The sequence below is a fragment of the Lolium rigidum genome, chromosome 3, assembly GCF_022539505.1.
Source record: "Lolium rigidum isolate FL_2022 chromosome 3, APGP_CSIRO_Lrig_0.1, whole genome shotgun sequence".
NCBI lineage: Eukaryota > Viridiplantae > Streptophyta > Magnoliopsida > Poales > Poaceae > Lolium > Lolium rigidum.
The window spans coordinates 214,687,204-214,703,662 of NC_061510.1; the positions used below are offsets into that span (position 1 = coordinate 214,687,204).

The window sequence follows — 16,459 nt, forward strand, 5'->3', positions numbered from 1 at the left end:
CCCTAACACATCTAAGATAACTACGTTGCTCGCCATCAAAAAGGCTTCAGTACGAGCAACGCATGAACAACGAAAAAAGCTTGTGCTGCCTAGATCGCAAGATGCGATCTAGGCAGCATGGTGCTACCGAGGAGAAACCCTCGAGACGAAGGAGTTGGCGATGCGCCGAGATTGATTTGTGGTGAACGTTGGTTGTTGTTTATTTCATAAACCCTAGATACATATTTATAGTTCGGGGGACTTTCTAATTCGAGCGTGCACCTAACCGTGCACGGGTAAAACTCTAACTTCTAACCGACACGTATCCTACTATGGTACAGATACACGTGCAATTAGCCCAAACTTGGTACACAAGGCCGATTCATGTATTTCTTCTATGTATATTCTTCAAGCCCATCTCCAATTGCGGCCCACCTCTGATCCGGTCAAATTCTGGTGATAACACAAATTGATTGAGTAGCTAGGTCCTAAGTAAGTCAGCTCCTCCTCTCTGATGGCTGCAGCTTACGGTACTCGGCATACTCTTCTTTGTTGTCTACAACGTAGTCGATTGCCCTGACCAGCAAGTTAGGTTGGAACAGCTGCGCCCTGCAGACAAACCGGGGCGTGAAGATCATCTTCATTTGAGCATAGTTAGTGATCAGGGTCCGACGTATTGACGATATCTCGTGTAGCGCTGCAATGCAAAAGGAACAACTGTTACTGCAGATGACAGTGACATACTTTCAGATCTATGAAGGAACTCAATGAAGTTTACTACCTGAATGTACTCATGTGTGGTCTCGTCATCAGCAGCATAGAAGCAGCAACCATCTTCGTTCCAGTCGAGAGTGCGATCGGATTTCATCTTGAGTACGACGCTCCACTTGGTCCTCCACATTCTGATGTGATTCTAAATTTGAAGAGTGCTCACATGTATGCCAACGAATGCAAAAACATCAGCAGATACCTTCTCCATCTGCTCCTCTTTGAATCCCAGGTTAAAACAGACGCCGCTAAGGACGAGCTGAACTAACTGGTTGAGCACAAACTCTAAAATCTCAGGTCTCCAAACCATGGCAGGTTTGCTTGAAAACAGACAATGATGAGCATTGACAGTAGGACCAGAAAGATCAGGGAATCCCAATGGTATGATCGCCTACATGATAAACACCCGAAGAACATACCTAAGCGGTAGCACATCAATGAACTACCATTACCACATCCACATCCTTAAGCACTATCACATCCACATCCTTAAGCACTACCACATCAATGCACTACTAGTACCACATCCACATCCTCCACATCAATAAACTACGAGAAAAGAAAGAGCTGTCTTACAGTCAGAGGAGCCACATGTAGAACCGAGGTCGGGAAAGCAGGGGACCCTGGCGAAGATGCAGGAAGCACAACCGTCTCCTTGGAAGAGTCAGATGCAACGGCGATAACCGTCCCCGTGGAAGATTCAGATGCAACCTCGACAACCTTGACAGGCGATGAAGGAAAGGCCTACAATGGATTCTTTCGGACCCCCTTGTGTACCCAAAAGACCTAGATCTAAGGCTATGGTTTGCAGATGCTTACAACAACTGGAGTGATCGACACAGAGGAAGAAGACGACAATCCTCCGACAGTAGCTAGCCACCCGCCGCCACAGCCAACGTCGCCGCCACCAGCCTCGTCGACCGTGCGAGTGAGGAAGAGCCGACCATGTCGCTAGATCGGGAAGGATGGATGAGCTCGAAATGGGAGGAAATAGGAGGAAATGTGGGATTTGAATTTGGCGGTGAGAGAATCGCCCCTATATACGGTGGCAAAATTTGGAGCGCGGTGACCGAATTCATCCTGCTGAGTTTTCGCCGTTCCGTGTCAGCTCTCGCCATCGCCCGGGGTGGCTCTACGGGAACACGGCGTTGCCGACTTTTATGGAGACGAGTGTGGCTCCCTAGAAACGATCGATCCGGACGTTTTTCAAGGACCTGGCTCGAGACTGCTTTAAGAATCGTACGATGCGACAACGTGGATGAGCTCAAGCAACCAAACGTTTTTTTTACGCCCCCATACGAGCCAAGGAGCCTCAAGCAAACAAACGCGCCTAGTGCCCACCGTGCTCGTGTCGATATATCTGCACAGCTTCTCCTCGCAGACATCTTGAGCCTCTCGAGGTTATGGGTCTGTTTGGATTGTTGCCCGTAACTGCTCAGCCAAAATTTTGGCGTTGACCACGGACGTGGGTATTGGTTTGGATTGAAGCCAAATTCTGGGATTGCAGCCAATTTTTTGGTCATACGGTCACTTTTCTCGCCAACGGCTGGGCAAAACAGCGGCGGCGAAAAGCTCCGCCAAATATTTGGCTCGCCCTGGTTTGGTAAGGCACGTGCGGGCACAATCCAAACGTCCCCTATATCTGTCTGCGGCTACAAGCAAATGCTGAGCCATCTCACATGTTTCGCCTTCGCCATTCTCCAGCAAAGAGTCGGTGTAGATAAAGTGCAGCATGACTTCGAAAACTCTGGCCTCCATGCCATGAATGGCTATACATCACGTCGTGATCTTCTCCTTCATGGAACCAAAAAGCTCCGCCATGAACACGGACGACCGCGCGGTAAGCACGTAGCGGTGCAGGTTGAACATCTCACCGGTAATGCAAAAGTGACATCCGCCCCGTGACCAGCCGAGAGGAGCCGGCCGAAGTGACGGTTCATCTCTGGCCGCGGCACTACAACGAACCGCATCGCGACGCCGATGGCCTCCGCCACACGGATTTCCTTGACTGTTATTTTGTGATTTGAATTCATATTAAAAAGAGGCTAACTTCTAACAAGCGGAAGGAGATCTGTTGTCGGGTAGATTTGAGCCGAAGCGTCGCCGGGTACGGATCGATGCACCGTCTATATATACCTTTTGTAAGCCGTCAGATAGATTTATCATATTATAAGGGGAGATAACCCACAATGTTTATGTTTTTTTTGGACGCTTCTTCTTAATATAGTATACAGGTGTTGTAACCGAGTAGCTAGTAAAAGAGACTCACGCCCTCACGCGCACGGGTCAAAAAATACAGAAAAAAACAAGGGGCCATCTTGCTCTGAAACTGCTCTCACAAGAAAAATAAAGTCGAAAAATGGGGAAACAAGGGGCCATCTTGCTCTGAAACTGCTCTCAGAAAGTTGAATTTTCATCATCATCAATTCAAATAAAGTTGAAAAATGGGGCATTCCGAGAATTGAACTCGGGACCTCTCGCACCCTAAGCGAGAATCATACCACTAGACCAAATGCCCTTTGTTGTAATAAATCCTATTTCCCTTTACAAATATTATCATATTTCAGAGAAATGCACATCATCCAGGGTGCTCATCACTGGTCCAGCGCTGCAGCTGTGCTAGCTTGCAGCATCATGCAGGACAACCCCTAACTTCTCAAGTTAGCCACACAAGACAAAAGGGGAACATCCCTTGTTGTGCCAGCCATGCACAATAGTAACACAGGCTCTGAACCTCATCAGACCTGTGGTCCAAAACCTCATCCTCAGACCACCCAAAGCTCAATATAGCATTGCCATGCACTGCAAAAGGGTTTTCAACATGGGGATTCCGAGAATTGAACTCGGGACCTTTCGCTCCCTAAGCGAATATCTTACCACTAGACTAAATCCCCAACTCTGCTAGCTCATTGCCACATCTTTCAGTGGAGAGTTTCAGACAAGCACACTAGATGCCAAATTTACATTATCTTCTTTCTTTCACCTGTTTTCAGGTTAGAGCATGCTGAATGCTCCATCTATTGACTTTATCATTGTTCTCATGTATCATAAGTTCAGAAGGACTGCCAGCAGACCATTTTATTTCATAACTGGCTAACTGCTGGTCGTTCTATTTACTTCTGTGCTCTGTAAAATTCAGTAGAGAACATCCATGGGGTAATTTGATATGGTGAACTGTGTAGACAAAGGAGGTAGGAAGACTGCCAGAAGTTATCATTGATTTCATTTGGAAATGCTCCACACTATTAGGTAGGTCAATGCTGCGTGTAGGTGTTCTTGTCTGAACCTTTTGTTGATATCAAGTGTAAATTGCTATCTATGTAGCTACCAGAAGAGGAATTCCAAAACTCTATTATTTACCATTCAGTATGATGTATCAAGCCTGAACCTTGTGAAACGGTGGCATGCATGGAGTATATTCTTAATTCTTCACAATCCAAATATGATCTTGGCATGCCCGACTGTCCAAACCTTATCATCAACTCCGCGTTGTCTGAAGATAAGCGAAGAACATTTGCCCTTTATTTTACAGAAAAAATGGAAAAAAGATTTGCCCTTGGTCCTTGAGTTACCGAAAACTGAATTCAGGAAGTTTAGCTCCCTATCTGAACATCTTGCCATGGAGTAATCCGCAACTTAGAATTGCAGTCTGTCAGTTTGTCACGAAAACAGCATCGCATTGTGGGAATACTCTGTAGTCCATCGCAGCCTTCCAGGATCATTGTGGGAGTATGTTTTTGAAAGCCAAGCGTTTCCGGACATAACTTCACTTGCCAAAGTAGATACTCCCTCGCCCACGTAGTTTAAGACAAAATTTAATTTGGTCAACAAAATATAAATTATATGTCTATAAATCTATACCATTAGATTTGTATTTAAAAAGGTTTGAAATAATATAACCTTTCTAATATATACTAGCAGAAGAACCCGTACGTTGCACCGGAAGAAAACAATTACTCAAACGTTTCAGGAAACCATCTCTGTTTGACGCTTCTTGTCTTTGTCACAATTATTGATGGTGCTCATGTTTCTCCTATTCATGATCATTGAAGTGGGGATAGAATCTTGAGTCTTGAAGCCTTGAATGCAAAGTGGAGAATTTTGCCATAGCCAAACAAACCAAGCACTCCAACACCTCATCGAATTTACAATGAATTGTTTCTTTAGACCTCTTGAGACGATTTTGTGCTTGACTTACCGGTTCAGGGCCTCCAACCATCCATAAGAACATACCAAGAGCCTCTATATAACACATTTCCCGCGTTGACTTCAATCCATAGTCTTCAACCAATGTGGTATGAAGTGCATGGAAACAATGAGGATACATTCTGAACATGGAGTAACAATCTGCAGGATCGCTAAGATTTTCAAAGACCCATTATTGACCGGTGCATAATGGTACCTTCCTCGGTTTCTTGTTCAAGTACTTCTCATCGTGGTTCATAATAAAATAACCAACCATTAGCATCAACTCGTCTTCTTTTGATTGAGCATCCCTAGCAACTTCATCATCACTTCCACTGTCACTCTCACTAGTGCTCATCTACAAAACAACAAAAAACAACATATAGCAGCACATATCAGCATATAGCAGCATATAACAGCAGCACTTAACAGCAGCACGTAACAGCAGTATATAACAGCAGCACTTAACAGCAGTATATAACAGCAGCACTTAACAGCAGCACTTAACAACAACATACAACAGCATATAACAGCAGCACTTAACAGCAACATACATCAGCAAATATCCAAACAAGACATCCAAATGAGTGCATACATCCGGGTTTAGATATTACAACCGACAATACTTGTTCAATGCAAATGGAAACTAACAGTTTGAAATTGCAAGATACATGATAGGAACATAGGTGAGCTAATTCTTCCTCCTATCTTGGTACATCCTCGTTAACCACATTTTTCTTCCTTCATTTGTCTTCATAGTGTTGAAGAAGACTCGATTTTCAAGTTCTTAATCCTCCTCATATACCACCTCATTCACATTGGTGGCAGCCCCGGGCATGAAAGAAGTCGTGCCATCAACATGAGCTTTAGAAAACATAATCTCTAGTTCTTTCAAATGTGGTGGAGGTCCTTCACGAAAACCAGCACACAACTTGTTGGTCTATGCACAAGGGTATTGGAATTGAGCATGCAATACTTGAGTCAATTGTGCAACATAAATTACTAGAGAAAATAAAATGGAAATTATACCGCTATGATCTCCTTCCACCATGCATCATCAGCTGTAAATGTCATCTTCTCGGGATCCCAACCAAGTCCGGTTGCGTGAGTTCTATAGTACTTCCATGCCAAGTACAGAGATTTCATCGCATCCCATCGGTTTTGAATTGTTTTCTAGTGTAAGCTCTTCTAGTTTTTTTTTGGAAAAACTTCATCTCTAGGTTTTTGTAACCCGTGTTGCTAAAAAATATTGTTGGTCTGTTACCATCTTGCTTCTCTTGAGCACAAATCTCGCAAAATGCTTGGGCGGCAATTGCATCCCAATTTGCTTTGGGTTGATTCTTACTTTCTGATTCCATCTAATAATACATGAATAACTAGTATGTAAAGAATATATATATTATAGCAAGGTCTGAGTATGTCACACATAATAGCAAGAGTATGTCACACATAATCAGAGCAGCAAGTATGTCACACATAATAGCAAGAGTATGTCACACATAATAGCAAGGTCTGAGTCCATAATCACCTAATACCTCAATTTGAATCACACAGCAATAAGATTACAGGAAGATTTCTCACCTTGCTCTTCTTTCAGCAGGTTAGGGAGCGGGCAGCAACGTCGAGGAGGCCGGCTGGTTGCGGTGCCAGCGACGTGGAGGAGGCAGACGAGCTGTGAGCGGCGGCCGGCGTGGAGGATTCGTCCGGGCGCGCGCGTCGCCGTGGCGCCGGCAGCTGGAGGCGGACGAGCGGCGAGGCGGAAGAGGCCTGCAGGGGTGCGGCAGGAGAGGCCGGCCGCGCGGCGGGAGAGGCCTGGGGGCGGCGGGATACGCCGGCGGCGCGGCAGCAGAGGCCGGCTGCGCGGCACGAACCCGGTGGCGCGGCACGAACCCTAGCGGGACTGTGCGAGTCGAGTAACGGGGTGGGATTTGGGGATTTTTCTGAAGGGATTTCCTTATATATACCCGGTGGCATTTTGTCCGTAAATACATAGACATCTGGTGGCATGAGTTAGCGGGGGGTTCACCAGCTGCGGGAAGCTGCGCCCAAGTTCCTTCGAAGGTGCTTGCAGGCTTGTAGTGCAAAATAGACAAGCGCTTGTAAAAGCTTGGGCCTAAAAGTTAGGTGTTTGTTTGGGCTTGTGCTTATAAAAATCCAAAATCAGTAGAAGTACAAGCTCTAGCCCAAACAAACATGCCCTTCACCTATATGAGCTCATAGAGATGCACTTTAATGCAATGATGAGTGTTGGAAGGGACATAAACCGTTTTTCAATATTTTAAGTTGCATTAGAGGGGTTATGTTAGGAAGCAATGAGGTTCACATAAAGGGCCGCGGGCCGGCCCATTGCATTTGACACTGCGGGTGTGGAATGTTGGTGCACGCTGTGAGCATGCTATGGGGTTTCTCCTCGGTAACGGAGCGCCTCTTCTTAAGTTCATGGTGCTTGGCTCAGGCCAATATTTTTTTCTTGACAAACCTCATAAAGAGGGCGGGGAGCTCTCCCATTGCATTGAAGAAGAAAAGGTTGGACACCTAACTCAAAAACTATACAACACACAACATAAGGTTAATTAAGAAAAATGGGCGAAAACCACACCAAGCAAAAATAAACATGTTTGCGACAGTTCCTTTCTTCATGTCTCGCCCTGGTCTGAAGGACAATGGCACGACTTCCATCCGTAGCTGTACCTGGCTTTTTCCACGGCTGCATCTTGAGTTGTCCTTACCTTTGCAGGTGAGGCGAGGGGGCCCTGCGTGACCTAGCTCATGGCCGTCCGTCCTGCTGCAACAGCCGGAGCAGCTCGGTACACCACCACCGTGTACTCTTCTGGATCACCAGTTCACCAGCCGGAGCAGCCGGAGCGCGTCATGGCCAAGGGCAGGGAACCACCGAACCAGCCAGGTCACCAGTTCGTTTCACAGGATCTGTTTAACTTATCGGCTTGTGACTTGTGAGCACAGGTAAAACCAGATCCCGATCATTATGGTCCAAGTGCTATAGTATTGGTCAAAGATACACACTTCTCCATAGGCATAGGACTGTAATGAATGGCGGGTAGCTAAGCAGGCATGGTCCTGCTCCTACAACTACGTACCAAGCAACAGTGAACGGTGTCAGATGCATGGCTTAATAATGCAGGGCAGCCTGCATGACAGGAGACCAGAGCGCAAGATTCAGACAAGGGGAAAAACAGGCGACCAAACAATGTGGTTCATCTGCCATTGAAAATAGACTTTCAGAGAAAACACATTCCGAGCGTTGAGATTCCTATTCCTACCGCACTTCTCTTAAAAAGAGGAGTAAGAGCCTCTCCAGTCGCGTCTCCCAAACCGTCCCCCAAAGCGATTTGGGGCGCGCCGGACAAAAAAAGCGTTCCAGCCGCGTCCCCCAAAGCCCTTTTTTGTCCGGCGCGCTCCGATACGGTGTCCGGCGTCCCGAGCCCGTCCCCGTCCCACAGGGGACGCTCCGGGGACGCCGGACACAACGAAAAGCGAGGCGGGCTTCCACATGTCGGCGACTATTTGCATAAATCGTTGGTTCGCGCCTCTTTTCTCGTCGCTCCTTCCTTCCCGCGCCTCCCACCCCACCGCCGCCGCTGGATTTCCCGGCCGTTTGGGCGTCTGATCTGTGCTGCGAGTCAGCAATGTGCATGAGCAACTTCAAGCTGATCTCGTTGAGCATTTGTGGAGGATCAAAGGAAATACCGTGGCACCTTGATGTATCATCTAGCCCTTTTTATTATATTTGATTACTTGTTTTATTGATTATTGTAATTTAATTTGAAAACAATCCTCGAAAACATTTTTTTCATATGCTACATTTGATATAAATGGTTTATGTGTTCAAAAAATTATTTTAAATGTTTGGGGGCGGCGTTTGGGGGACGCGGCTGGGGAGCGACGTCCCCCAAACGCGGCACGAACAAAACACGTCCCCCAAACGCTCAATCCGGCGCGGTTTGGGGGACGGTTTGGGGGACGCGACTGGAGATGCTCTAATGAAGCGAAAGCCAAAAACCTTTTATCTGAGAGAGGAGTATGAACATAAGAGCATCTTCACCGGTGACTCCGATAGCGGTCCCGATAGGTATTTGCGCGCCGATGTGGTTTTTGGTCTCGTACCGGTACGCCCTAAACGGCGCTGGCTAGTTTTCGAGTCCAATGGAATCGCTGGCATCTCTGTTCCAGCCCCTTGGCCAAGAGCGCGAATCGGGCGCGTCGGCGCCTCGCGGAACGTCAAAAAACGAGCGTGGGCTCCGCCTGGCAGCCAGACACACCGATTTCCCGCCTCCTACCCACGCCCGAGCCGACTCCCACCCCTCTAGATCGTCAGCGTCACCGTCGCCACCGCGCCCCCTGCTTGCAATAGACACCGCCGCATGTCTAGGAACCGCCATCCATCGACACGGCCGCCACCCCTCGACCGGCGGCCGCTGTTTCGCCCGGAACAGAGCTCACCGCCATCGCGGCACAATCGCCCCGCCCGCAGGGTGTTCATCCGATTGCCGGGATGGATAGCGACGGCGAGATGATGGTGCAACTATTCACGGAGGAGCAGAACGTTGAGGCTGTCCGGCGGCAACAACATCAGCTGATTCTAACGAGCATGTTGCGCGTTCGTCAGCCTTTCTTCGTCGTGTCTCGGCGCGGCGGCTCAAAGGCAGGCAAGAGGAGGAACATCAACCGGCATCGTCAAGCCGGCGCAATGCTGCTTGAAGCCGACTACTTCAACGACGACGCGACTCATTCGCCAAAGGAATTTCGGCGCCGATTTAGGATGAAGAAGGAGTCGTTCTTGAAGATTGTCTACGGCGTCAGGGAGTACGACAAGTACTTCATTGCCAAGCAAGATTGCACAGGTTTGTGGGGCATCACATCAATTCAGAAGTGCACTGCTGCAATGCGCTGTCTTGCATACGGAGCTCCTCCAGATACAACCAATGATTACCTACGGATGGCAGAGTCGAGATGTACCGAGACTTTCTACAGGTTTTGCCGAGCCGTCATAGCTGTGTTTGCTAAAGACTATTTGAGAGCACTAAGAGAATATGATACAGCTCGGATCCTGCAAAAAAATGCATCAAGAGGGTTTCCTGGGATGCTCGTAAGCATTGACTGTATGCATTGAGGCTGGAAGAATTTCCCTTTTGCTTGGTAGGGGATCTACAAGGGGCATACTGGTGAGTGCAGTGTCATTCTTGAGGCGGTGGCAGACCAGGACCTTTGGATTTGGCATGCATTTTTTTGGCATGGCAGAAACAAATAATGATATCAACGTGCTGCAACGCTCTCCGGTGTTTGTCAGGCTAGTTGAGGGACAACCTCCTGCCGTGAACTTTGAGGTAATCGGCCACACATACAACAAGGGATACTACCTAGATGATGGTATCTACCCGACGTATGCTACATTTGTGAACACAATTCTCTCTCCAGCAAACGAAATGGAAGCTTATTTTGCAACATGCTAGGAAGCAGCACGCAAGGATGTTTTTTTTGACATAGCACGCAAGGATGTTGAGCATGCTTTTGGGGTGCTTCTGCTCTCACTTGGTCAGAGTCTCAGATATAGGATGTGATTAACGTCTGTGTGATCATGCACAACACGATCATTGAGAGCGAGCGTGATGAACCTGTGTAGGATGATCAACCATTTGATTATCAAGGGCCACTTGCTGAGGTAGAGCATGTACCCCAAGAATTTGCCGCTTTTCTTCATATGCACAATAAAATTCGAGATGCAGGTGTCCATGTACAACTGAAGGCGGATCTAGCTGCGCATTTGTGGACGAGGAGAGGAGCCGCCAACAATGCATGATTTTATTTCTATTTGTTTAGTTGTATGAATAATTTAAGTACTATTTGTTTGATTGATTGTATGAATAATTTAAGTACTATTTGTTTGATTGCATGAATAATTTAATTCTATTTATATGATTGTATGAATTATTAAATATAGTTTGAATATGATTGATATGTTGTTTCAAAATATTGTAAAAAAGAAAAATAAATTTTGGGGGCGCCATATGAGAGACGCCGGTGTGGAAACAGTCGGCGATGGCGCTGGGGCGGCGACCTCCGGCTTCGGCGTGCTCCGTGTCTAGGGCGGCGTCCCTGGATGTGCGGCGGCGGCTCCTCCACCACGGCCTCCGGCGATGGATGATGGTGGCGGCGGCTGTTGGATCTTGTGCCCGTCGAGATCCATCGTCGGCTTCTGCTGGCGGCGCGAGGAAGGGGGCGGCGATGTGCGGGGCGAGGATGGTGTGGTTGCGGTTTCCGCCGTCCACCGAATTCTCCTTCATCATTGTTGGTCAGCGGATGGCGGCGTGGGGGCCTATTCGTCTGCTTCGGGTTTGAAGGTGGTGGTCCTAGGGTTCTTCTTCTACGAAGATGAAGACCTACCGGATGCTAATCCTTTTCATCTAACCGGACTGTTGAGTTCCGGAAGGCTCCGCTGGCGAATGCATCAACGCATCTTTTGCCTGTAGTTTACTGGATCAGGTGGTATTCGGTCGCGCGCACCTATGTTTTTATTCCGACCGTTTGGTTCTAGAGGGAGCGACGCGAAGCTCTTTTTCTGTGTTGACATCAAGTGACTATCGATCCATGCTGAAAGTCGAAAGAAGGGAATTTCATGAAGGCTGGATGGAAGGACTAGCTAAGGGAGGTTCAAGTCTCCACGCTGTTGAGGGACTTGCTTGGTGTTCCGGGTTTCGCTGTGTGTATCCGTAGTGCCATTAGGATGGTGTATTGTTGCAGAGGCTAAATGTAATTGGTATCTTTTAATATTAATATATTCACTTTATCGAAAAAATATAGCAGTGTCGGATCGTGTCGGCGACTATTTAAGGGGACAGGTGGAGATACTCTAAGTGTGTAGCAACCTAGACAGACTCACGGACTGAAGCAACGAATTCAAGAGGCTAAAAGGTGCTGACTATACCAAACAACCAGCAGTAAAAGCTGGGGACATGGGCTCGTGATAATGCAAGCAACCTGCTAGAGCACCAGTGGACATGCATGTAGCAGCAGCAAGAGTGATGGTGGATCAAAACCATGCTGCACTGAATATTCAGACTTGTGAATGAATGCTCTTCAGCATTTGAACCCAAGTATATATATACTTTAACTGAATCGGAGCAGGGGCCTCCTGTCTGTACTTCGTTTTTCTAAACGAAGTAGACAGTGTATAGTAATGTACTATAGTAGTAGCTCTTTTTATAAATAAAAGTCTAAGATTTGTCTTAATCTAGATGTATTTAGAGGCTATTTAGTCTAGATACATCTAAATTTAGACAAACTTTAGATAGAGGGAGGGAGTACTATAATGACCATCATGTAGCAAGGACCTACTAATCACAGCCATACCCATAAGTATATGTGTTAAGAAGTCCTGGCAAGTACTAACCACTGTAACTGATGCGCTTAGGCAGTCTAACTGCAGAAAGTGAAGCTAAGCGGGGAGCTCAGCTTACAGGAACCAACACACTTCCATTGTTCCATGGAGCTCAAGTCCTCCTCCTCCCCCTACCTCCAGCCCTCTGCAACTATGCCCTCCACAAGACGAGTAAGTGGCAACCGTACCATTCTTCTTCTTCCTAGTTGCTTCTTTCACACAAGGTCATAGAAACGTTCCCCTGTTCTTCTGAAGTTCTGATGCCCACATTACCGGGATTCTTGCTCCATTGATTTCAGAACTCATTCCAAGGAGTAGGAGTTGATGCAACGGCTGGAGGAGGAAGAAGCAGCAGCCCGTTTGGGCCCACATCCAGTGACCCACTCTGCAGCCTCCACCTGAAAGAGACCTCTGAGTTCGTCAGGTCCTCCTTCCCCATGGCCGCCTTGGCCAGGAGCAACAGCAGCAATGGCCACGGCTACTACCACCACAACGAGGCCTCCACCACCTCCTCCTCGTCTTCCTCCACGGCCTCGGCCCAGAGACGGAGATCAGTGGAGCAGCAGGTCCCGGGGACACCGGGGCGGCCATTGCTGTTCCTCGCCACCTCCTCCTCGAGCCCTGCCCACCACCAGCTCGTCTCCGCGAGGAGGTCGGTGCCCTCCAAGTGGGAGGACGCGGAGAAGTGGCTGAGGCAGCCGTCCGACCAACGCGGTCACCACCATGCCAAGGCGGCCTCCAAGCAGCACCATAATGGTGGCGGCCTGGTTCAGAGAGGCGCCGGCGTAGAGGAGGAGAAGGCGCCGGTGACGGCGAGGAGAACCTCGCTGGATGCCAATGCGCTTGCGTTGTATACACCACCTGCAGAAGTGCTCCTCAAAGGTGAGCTCGAGTTACATTTCTTGTTCTGCATCCACCCAGAAATTCAGTGTATGTGCTCGTCGTCTAAGAAACGCTAAGTGTTGCAGACAAGTTCACGGACAATGTGGAGCCGTCCAAGGAGCGCTTCGTGTTCCGGAGCTCCTACTGCGAGCCGGCGAAGAATGCCTCGGCGGTGGTGGCCGGCGACGATGACCTCCACCGGAGGGATATAGGCACGGAGATGACGCCCCTAGGGAGCTCCACGACCTCACGGTGCCACACGCCGATCAAGAGCACCTCACCGCTCAGGCACAACACGCCGACGGGTCGGTCGGGGCCCCTAGTGCCGTACAACGGCGGCAGCGGCATGGACATCTCGGAGCTCACCGACTGCCATTTCGCCAAGCTGGACCTCGGCGCGCAGTTCGACGCCATGCTCATCAACTGGAGCTCCAAGGAGGAGGAGGAAGAGGAGGTGTCCAAGAGCCTCAGGCACTTCGAGGCAAGTGCTGGTGGTGGAGGAACTTGCGATAAGCGTGCTGCCGTCACCGATTGTCGCTGGGATGATGATGAGAGAACTAAGAGCTGCATAAGGTGCGTGAATTTTGCAGATTGCATTGTGCAAAGAATACTAAACCTTGTGAGGACATCTAGTAATTACTGGTTCTGTTTCCTTGTGTTTTATTAGTTTATAAATCTCGTGAGGACATCTAGCAAGACTAAAGCTTGCATTGTGTTTATAAATTTGCAGTTTATAAACTGGTTCTGTCTTCTTGTCTTTGATTTGTTTAGGTATCAGAGAGAAGAGGCAAAGATTCAAGCCTGGATTAACCTGGAGAGTGCCAAAGCTGAAGCACAATCCAGAAAGCTAGAGGTAATAATCAAAATTCAGTGTCATTCTTGTGAGAATGCTGAAAAACAATGGTGTGCCATCATAAACTGCATTCACATTTGCATTTCCTGTAACTGAAATTCAACTGACAATTTTAACAAACATTGAAAATGTAATGGCAAAAGTACAAAACTTGCCAACGCTAGCCCCGAAAGGTGTGACAATAGTGCAATTTTAGGAAAACCATGTGATCATTTTGAGCCTTATGATCTTTGCATTGCGAGTCTCTGTCTCATATGCTTCTGTTCACAAATATGTTCACACAAATAATTGCTTGTCTCAATCTTCATTGCAAGAATAGCATCCAAACCTGACCAAAAGTTGTTTAATGCTGCTTTTGTATATCAGTTGACTACCTCTAATTTTGGCATACATACTATTTTGAGCAAAAATCAAACAAATCACCACGAATTTAATACTATTTTGGACATTTCTTGGAAGTTAGTATCTGTTGGAGTGTCAGGTTTAGTAACTCTGGTATTTCCATGCATTGAGAAAAATTCAGAAATATAAACTGTAGAGGATGGTTGGGATCCCGGCTCTGTCATTTCCACGTTTCATCGCCTTTCGCAACTTTCAAGGCAGTCAAATGTTGCTTTGCTACTAATCGGAGGGAATTGTTTAGAACGGTGGAAAGCATTGATTGCTCATCACTTTCGATGTTAAACCCTAATCCTCTTAAGCAGCTCACTGCAGTTCTTTAACCCGTTATGTTCCTGAGTTGAGTTGGACTACCCTTCTCAGTCAGAGTAGCCATGTGAATTCCTTTGATCCGAGTGCGGCAAACGACGCAGTTTTAACCCTTCCCTCCGAGTGCGGCAAACGAGATCAGGACATGTGCTTACGGCGGTATCATTATGATTTCGTGGTACTACATTACTACAACCGATGCGAATGCACTGTGTACCAGGCTGCGAGTACAGGGCACAGATGCAAATGATTTCGTGGAATTCAAAGTTTGAAACATCTTCCCTCCCGAAATCCCCTTCCCTCCGCGATACTTAATTTAGACAGGTTTCTTCTCTGTCGGATCACAAGTCCTCACGTTTTCTTTGTAACGACGTGCGTTGATCAGGTGAAGATTCAGAAGATGCGGTCGAACCTGGAGGAGAAGCTGATGAAGCGGATGACGAGCGTGCACAGGCGCGGCGAGGAGTGGCGCGCGGCGGCGCAGTCACAGCACCTGCAGCAGCTCAGGCGCGCCACCACGGAGCACCACGCCCGGAGGGTGAAGACGATAAGCCACCATCTCTCAGCTGGGACCGGGACCAACGCGGCGTCCTGCGGCTGCTTCCCCTGCAACAGCAACAACATCGTCAGCAGCGGCAACCTTCTCAATTATTCATGATGTTCGTCATCAGAGAAAGATCAGGAGAAGGAAGGTTCATGTGTGGAATGGGTGCCTGCTGTCATCAGTGTCGTGTAACCAAAGCTGTTCATTTCTCTTTTTACAAGGTGATGATATACTAACTAGGTTAATTACTGATTGTTCTTTCTGTAACCCATAGTATTTGTGAACTTGAGATGCCTGTGAAAGAACGTGGGGCACATCGAGAAATGAATACTAGAACGCAAAATACTCCATTCAAATTGTGTATTTAGAGAAATACTAGCTAAACTTATATGAACCTGTGATAACTAATTTAGTTCAAAATTAGGCCTCGCTTCTAAATTAGTTGACGGAGATTGACTCGGACGAGCAGATCTTGATAGAGATGTGGTGAAGATTGCACCAGAGGATGGGTGTTTTAAAGCATGCTCGGCAAGTGGCGGCAACGCAGGATTATGTTTTGGTGGTGCCCTTCGAGCACCAAGTCTTGATTTTCAGGACAAAACCATACGTACTTGTTTCCTTGATGAACACATTGTATAGAGTTTATTCGTACTCTCTTGAGGGTAAAACTGGATGATCTGATGATCACGCGGCGATGGTGTTTTGTGCACGGTTTCTTTCTTGTATAGTAGAATCTTTTTGTATTTCGGATGTGGTCATAATTCCTCCTTCTCCCCTTTTAAGTTTGAGAGAGTTTTTTTTTTTTCACTTCTAGTAGAAAAAATCACACCTCAACCAGGCGAGGGTGCTGGCGCCCGCCATCCCAGCGCGTGGCCCTGCCCGCCGTTGGGAGATCCTGCAACGGCGAGCGTACCTGCCGCGAGATCTAAGGCGGGACCCTGCCTACGCCGTGGACTCGCCACCGTGGACAAGGTGGTTCGAGGCCGAACACGAGGAGCGGCGCGCCGGTATCGAGGCGCACCTCGAAGACCTTGACGATGAGGACGTGGACTACAAGGCACAGGAGGAGGCGCACGTGGAGCCACTTGCGCCCCAGGCACTGCCGCCTCCGGTGGCCGTGAAGGAGGAGGAGGAGGAGGCGTAG

The 16,459-nt window shown here is 47.9% G+C and overlaps 1 protein-coding gene and 2 non-coding genes across 3 annotated transcripts; 1 reads left to right on the plus strand and 2 right to left on the minus strand.

The window, feature by feature from the left end:
- Positions 1–3,193: 3,193 nt before the first annotated feature.
- TRNAP-AGG lies at positions 3,194–3,265 on the minus strand. The gene has a single exon. It is a non-coding gene; the product is annotated as a tRNA-Pro (tRNA).
- A 304-nt stretch (positions 3,266–3,569) lies between these two features.
- On the minus strand, positions 3,570–3,641 carry TRNAP-AGG. The gene has a single exon. It is a non-coding gene; the product is annotated as a tRNA-Pro (tRNA).
- Positions 3,642–7,701: 4,060 nt separating this feature from the next.
- Positions 7,702–16,459, plus strand: LOC124696045. Its single transcript, XM_047228829.1, has 8 exons — positions 7,702–7,837; positions 12,032–12,084; positions 12,377–12,499; positions 12,628–13,210; positions 13,297–13,783; positions 13,982–14,063; positions 15,157–15,396; positions 16,133–16,459. The coding sequence occupies exons 1-8, from the start codon at positions 7,702–7,704 to the stop codon at positions 16,457–16,459; spliced, it is 2,031 nt and encodes a 676-aa protein (XP_047084785.1).

What these genes read in the sequence shown, in the direction of transcription:
- LOC124696045 (XM_047228829.1), top strand. Translation starts at nt 7,702, where the DNA reads ATGGCCGTCCGTCCTGCTGCAACAGCCGGAGCAGCTCGGTACACCACC. An exon ending in AATCGGAGCAGGGGCCTCCT is followed by an intron (nt 12,085 to 12,376) that starts GTCTGTACTTCG and finishes GTCTAACTGCAG; the next exon opens with AAAGTGAAGCTAAGCGGGGA. An exon ending in CTATGCCCTCCACAAGACGA is followed by an intron (nt 12,500 to 12,627) that starts GTAAGTGGCAAC and finishes CATTGATTTCAG; the next exon opens with AACTCATTCCAAGGAGTAGG.